Below are 6,352 nucleotides of genomic sequence, written 5' to 3' on the forward strand. Positions count from 1 at the left end.
GATAGATGAAAACAACTTCAAGGTTGTTAGAAATCAGTTACATACAAGCTACCTTTATATATATTTTGTAACTACATGTAAAAGTAAGAGAGTCGAAAAAATACAGAGTGTTCAAGAAAGGCTATCAAAACTTATCTTGTATCAATCTTATAACTCCCCTAATAAAAATCCCATTAGATTCTCTGTGGACGTAGGCTATCCTTGGCCGAACCACATAAATCATCATGTTCATCTTTTTCCTTGATCTTCTTTCTTCTATCATGTACCATTTAGCCATTGATCGTGTATCGTTTAGCCATCGATTGTTTACCTCAGCACCTCTATCGTGTAGACCATCGTTGACTTCGAACCCCATCGTCTAGACGATCTTTAGTAAAGCCTTCATCGTCTAGATGACTCTTCTCTTATCGTCCAGATGACTCATTGCTTTACCTCCATTCAACTAGACGACAACAGCCTCATCGTCAGGCGATTTCCGACAGCCTCTCCCTAGGGTTCTCTCCTTCTTTTCTCTCGATTTTCTCTGCAACAAAGAAAAGAAAGGAATAGTCATTTGAGTTCTACAAATCTTCAGAAGTGCTTTCTCTAATCTCAGCCGTCAAGGTGTAGGGTGAAGATTTTCATCTCACGGATTGTGCTTTCAGCATACTGGTTTGTATTTGTGTTTTCACAAAGGTGGTATCCGGTATTCAATATAGGGCCTGAGTTCTTTAAGCCCAAAAGATCATTCTTAGTTTTAATAGTGCAGTGAGTTCTCAACCCATTTTGCATATCAAGCCCAACAAGCCACAAAATTCCAAAGTGAAAATCTTCTCTTAAAATATACTAAAACGATAAAGTCAAATAAAAAAAAATGTATTTGGCTATTAACGGACACTCAACTATTAACATACAATTTTGCTAAAACATTGAAGTCCTAAAATCCCTTGTATTTTCTTTATCCTCTTTCTTCTTATTATAGTCCATATACCGGAACTTAAGTGTGCAACTTTGTTTATTTACTTAATTTTTTATAAATAAATGTTAACAAAAAGGGGAGTAAGAGGGTATTGAAGAAGAGGTGTGAGAAAAAAATATGAAAAATAGAGAAGTAGGGTGGTATTAATGGTTTTTGTTCATATAACAGCAAGGTATTTTTGAAACTTTCGAAAGTTTAGATGGTTTCCATCCAAAACTAACAGTAAAAGTATTTTTGAACTCATTTTATAAATTTAAGGATATTTTTAAAAATTTTGAAAGTTTAAGAGATTTCAAAATTTAGGAGTATTTTGTATAATTTAACATTTTCAATAAGACGAAGTTGTTTCATATTTTTTTTTTTTTAATATTTTGTTCTTGAACCTCATCTATTGAAAGACGATCCTTTGTAAAACAACAATATTTATCAAATAAGTTTTAGATTTATTATATAATTATAATTATAATAAGTTTTTTTAAAAAGATTATTAATAAAAAAAAACACATTTTCCCCACATATATTTTGATTAACCCACAAAAAAAAAAAGAAAATTAAAAAAACTAAAAGGTCTAGAGCTGTTAAATTATAAACTAATTAAATGTTAAATTATAATTTAATAAACATTGTATAAATATAAACTAAATTAAATGTTTCTCAACAACCTGTTCCCCAGTCATCTCTAGACACGCACCTAACCCAAAATTGTAACAGACATAAGTACTTAGATAATTTTATTGAGTGGAAAACATTATTCGTTCAACGTATCATATCAAATTATTTTAAAATCATAGCCAATGACATTATTTTTCCAATTTTTATTATGAAATTTGGTCAACCATATTATTGTTTTAAAAAACCTAAATTATTATAAATATAATATCTAATTATTAGATATTCATAACCTACGGAAGTTACACAAATTCATAACCCTCAACCATGAGTTACAAAATTTGAATTATATAGATCTTATAATCTACACTATTTCAAGCCCTATAAAATGTGTTGTATGATTTTTTTTTTAAAAAAAAGTAAAAAAAAAAATAAATAAATAAAGCGGTGTAGGATACCTCTATAATACACACTACATAAATATATAATATTTGTTTTCTCTAATTTCTTCTTTTGGTTTTACTCTTTAGATAGCCTTTCTTTATTCTTATATTCTTCTTGTTGTCTATATTTGACTTTTGAAAGCCCAAAAAAGAAANTTATCAATTTACCTAAACATTGATGGGTATGATAATAATATAATCACTAGGTTGACGGTTTTCATTTGAACTACATTTGAAATTATTTTCGTGCTTCAATCTTTTTAATATTTTATCTTATTAATTATTGAGTATATATTCATAGGTGTCTTGGACATGCTTATCAAGAGTATTAACCTATAACCACATGTCCAAACCATCCTGAATTATCTTATCATCTCGATGTGATATAATTTTATAAACAAAAATGACCTAAATAAATAGTAATACTATCATACCAATCACATCAAACCATTCAACTTTTTCGGATCAATATCTTTTTGTTTCAATAACTACGAAAATCAAAATGATTAATTAGCGCAAGGAAGAACACTACACCAAATCAAAAACATTATATCAAATCAAAGGTAATTTTCGAGGCCAGGAATCATGCCCAAAGGAGGATATGTAATTTCCTCAAACTACATTTTTCATATATAGATTTTTTTAAAAAAAAAAAAAAAACCTATACTAAAAAACAAAAAATCGAGATTAATTTAAAAGTTTCTTTCTAATTTATCTCTCAACTTGTTAATTAATCATTCTAAAATACGATCATTTTTCCTTACAAAAATTTTTCTAGCTCTCCACCCCTAAACAAGGTAATTGCAACCTCTAAATCGGTGTGATTGCGAGTTCTTGAGATGGCATGGACGAGGAAGAGGGTGCATATTCATCGTCGTTGTTGGTGTTCATCTCTTGAAGGGCAGGAGGATTGATAACAGTCATTTGCATGGTAACATTATCAGAAAGATGGTTCCTCATCTCTCTATTCTCTTGACAAAGAGCACACCAATGCATGCAGCAATGCACCAAACATGGGTCACATGGTGAGTTCTAAAAAATAAAATAATAAATATATAAAACATTATATTAATTAGGATTAACTAAAATTTTTTAAAAAAATCAAATGATTACTCAACAAACCTTGAGATGATATTTTTTCTGTAACGATTGGCGAAATAAACCAGTATAAATGCCACACATCCACCAAGCAAACAAGAGAGTTTCAGAAATCAAGAAAGAAGTTTGGGGATCAATGCCATGGAAAAGTGCTGTTGCAGCTGCCACTGCCATTCCTCCTTCTACACACATTGCATGACAAACACATGCATTTTGCCATGGAATTTCTTCTCTCAATGTCTCTACATTTTCCCCAAATAACACACAAGGACACAACATCCCTCTCCAACCTAGTACCACCATAACAAAACATTTTCTTTTATTTTTTTAATAAAGTTAGTAGAGGACTTAAGGATCAGTAGGTGGACTAGGACATCTCGATTAAGTTGATATATTCGTAGTGCTCTCATCATACCTCGGACCAAAAATATATGCATTGATCATGAAAAGGAGTACAAGGGAGAGCGAGAGAAAAGCTCGAAATCAAAACATTACATGTGTTAAGGAGAAACAATAGAGAAAAACCTTCCAATTAAGCAAAATGGTAGATTCACCATAATCACAGAAAGAAAAAAAAAAAAAAAATTAGTACCCCTCGATGCAGCCAAAAAAACAATTTCATTCATTCATTTTTTCTTTAAGTTACTAGAGGACATAAATACATCGAAACATCTCAACTAGGTTGATATATTTGTAGCACTCTCATCATACCTCATACTAAAAGTATATGCATTGATCACGGAAAGAAATACAAGGGACTGCTAGTGAAAAGTTCAAAATCAAAACATTATATGTGTTAAGAAGAGGCTAGAGAATAGTCTTCCAATTAAGTGAAATAATAGAGACGTCATAATTAAAAAAAAAAAAAAAAAAAAAAAAAAAAAAATTAGTACACCACAAGGCAACTAGAGAAAACAATTTCATTCATTCATATGCACTATATCATTAATTTTCAAGATGAATACTTTATTCATTCTTCGAGTATGAGTCTCTTTGGATCGATTGTCTTTCTAATTGTTTAAAAAGTTATTTTAAATTTTTTTTTAAAAAAAAAGTTTTTAAACACTTTAAAAGTCAATCCAAAAAGATTCTAAGAGAGAGAATACACGAAAGCCATGAGTTTGTTGTTCAGGATTTAGTTTACTTAAAGAGAGGAAGGTTGTATTGGTATAAGATTCTTACAAGTCTTAGTATCTTCAAGGCAACCACAAATGCCAGTAGTCCAATCTTCATCGGCTGGTGGCTGATAACTTTCCGGCAGCGGCTGCCCACATTCCTCACATCTATGAACAATCAACTGTTTGTACCAAAAAATTGTTATGACATAAACAATCCAGAATAAATACATAAATTTACATAGTTTGTTAATAATGTGTTGGCGCTACATCTAAAAGTAGGAAGGGAAATTATTGATTTTATCTTAAGGAGCAACATAGTAACAGAATATAGAAATATTTGCAGAATATAAGTTAGAGGATTTGTCTATAACAATCCCTCTTAAAATCTAAACCGGATAAGTCCAAAGTAAAAATTCACGATGAAAATGGAATAATAACCAACTAATAATAATTCCAAATATTGCTAGTAACTAAATTTTAAAGTTTAAAGGTTGTATCTACTTAATTTCTAAATTTTAAAAAAATATCTAATAAACTTGTAGACTTTCAGGTTTGTGTTCAATAGTTCATTGAACTTTAATAAGTATCTAATGAATGTCCTTAAACTTTTAATGTATGTCCCTGAAATTTCAATTTTGTGTTATAATAGGTCCTTTACCTATTCCAAGTCGTTTTAAAATTTACAAATACGCTAGACATAAAATTGAAAACGTAGGGTTCCATCAATTATATATCGAATAGATTAATTAACTTAAAAAAATGTTAAATGTGTAAAGGACCTATTCGACATAAAAATTGAAAGTTAAATTAGAAATCTCATAGACACGCAAAATAGAAAATCGAAGAACTTATTAGACACTCTTATAAAGTTTCATGACTGAATAGACACGAAGTCAAAAGATATAAACTTGGTAAATTAAAAAGAAATATGGAAAAAAAAACCTGAGGGACTTGGATAGGTTGATTGAGCTCTCCAGGGGTGATATCCTCCAATGGCGCTTGATCAGCTTTCGTCAATCTCACATATCTTGATTGCGTATTTCCGTCTGCCATATTATTCTTCACCAAAATTCAAACCAAACACAAATGTACAAAACAATATTCTACTCCAAGTCAACCTAGATCTTTATTGTCATTATAACATTAAATCATAGCTATGAATGATGAAACCCTTCTGCAATTTTGGTAATCCTATCATTCTTTTTGGAGTTCCCAGTTGCTTGAAATGATAAAAACAAAATGCCAAAAGTGCATTATTCGAAATTGGCATAAATAACCCAAATCACCCACACGTTTAATTATTAACTGTGGAAGGTTGATTTTACAGATTGTTGGTTAAAATTTTGCTAAAAGGATGATTTTTAAGAGTAATTTTTTTTTAATGGAGATGAAAAGTAATGCTTTGTGAAATCAGAAGGCCTGACCACAAGGTTTCTAAACCACATGTGAAGGAGAGAAATACTAAATATAGATTCAACATTAATTAAACCATATTGTCCCGAAAGTTTAGATATTGAATGAAGTCAAAGTATTCAGAACAATGCTTTGATGATTGGCCATGAGAAGCTTTCGGAAACTCCATAGGAAGCATGGACAAGATAGGGTTAAAATAATGTCATTCAAGAATTTGACATTTCTGTCCCGATATGGATATTAATAACGGTGAAAAAGCATCGATGAAATATTTATATTGTCACAAAACGTTAATCATGACACTTTTCAATGTGTCAACATATCTTCATCATGATCATATTTTCAAATCAACAAAACTCATATGATGACACCTAATTTGTAAGCCAAAGGATCTAACTGCATGATGTGATTATAAAGTGTACAAATTTATATCAACTTGAGTATAATTCAACTAGTTAAACATTATTATATATCAGCTATCCCGAGTAATTAGATTCTGCATCTTCACATTTGTTGAACTAATAAAATTCAAAGCATGGACACTCTAGTTTTGATAACCTATCCTTTTTTTAGTAATATAGCCTATCCATCTTTGATATGTGTGTCGAATACTTTTGGGACATATGTTTTTTTTTTTTTTGATAAAGTACTACAGGTTGAAAGAACAATCAGTGCACTCGGATATCTCAACAAGGTCTGCACATTCTTAGTGC

The 6,352-nt window shown here is 30.2% G+C and overlaps 1 protein-coding gene across 1 annotated transcript; it reads right to left on the reverse strand.

The window, feature by feature from the left end:
* Window positions 1–2,820: 2,820 nt before the first annotated feature.
* Window positions 2,821–5,279, reverse strand: LOC120092470 (cell number regulator 6). The gene is made up of 4 exons (XM_039050562.1): window positions 5,169–5,279; window positions 4,291–4,405; window positions 3,133–3,398; window positions 2,821–3,042 (listed from the first exon to the last, which is right to left on the reverse strand). Exons 1-4 carry the CDS (start codon window positions 5,277–5,279, stop codon window positions 2,821–2,823), a joined length of 714 nt encoding a protein of 237 aa, XP_038906490.1.
* Window positions 5,280–6,352: the final 1,073 nt, after the last annotated feature.

The sequence above is a fragment of the Benincasa hispida genome, chromosome 12 (assembly GCF_009727055.1).
Source record: "Benincasa hispida cultivar B227 chromosome 12, ASM972705v1, whole genome shotgun sequence".
Lineage (NCBI taxonomy): Eukaryota > Viridiplantae > Streptophyta > Magnoliopsida > Cucurbitales > Cucurbitaceae > Benincasa > Benincasa hispida.

Bases quoted from the DNA above. Each gene is read 5' to 3' on its own strand.
- LOC120092470 (XM_039050562.1), bottom strand. From the start codon at position 5,279: ATGGCAGACGGAAATACGCAATCAAGATATGTGAGATTGACGAAAGCT. The intron at 4,406-5,168 runs GTTTTTTTTTCC...TGGTACAAACAG, and splicing joins AACCTATCCAAGTCCCTCAG to TTGATTGTTCATAGATGTGA. The intron at 3,399-4,290 runs GTAAGAATCTTA...TGGTGGTACTAG, and splicing joins CCTTGAAGATACTAAGACTT to GTTGGAGAGGGATGTTGTGT.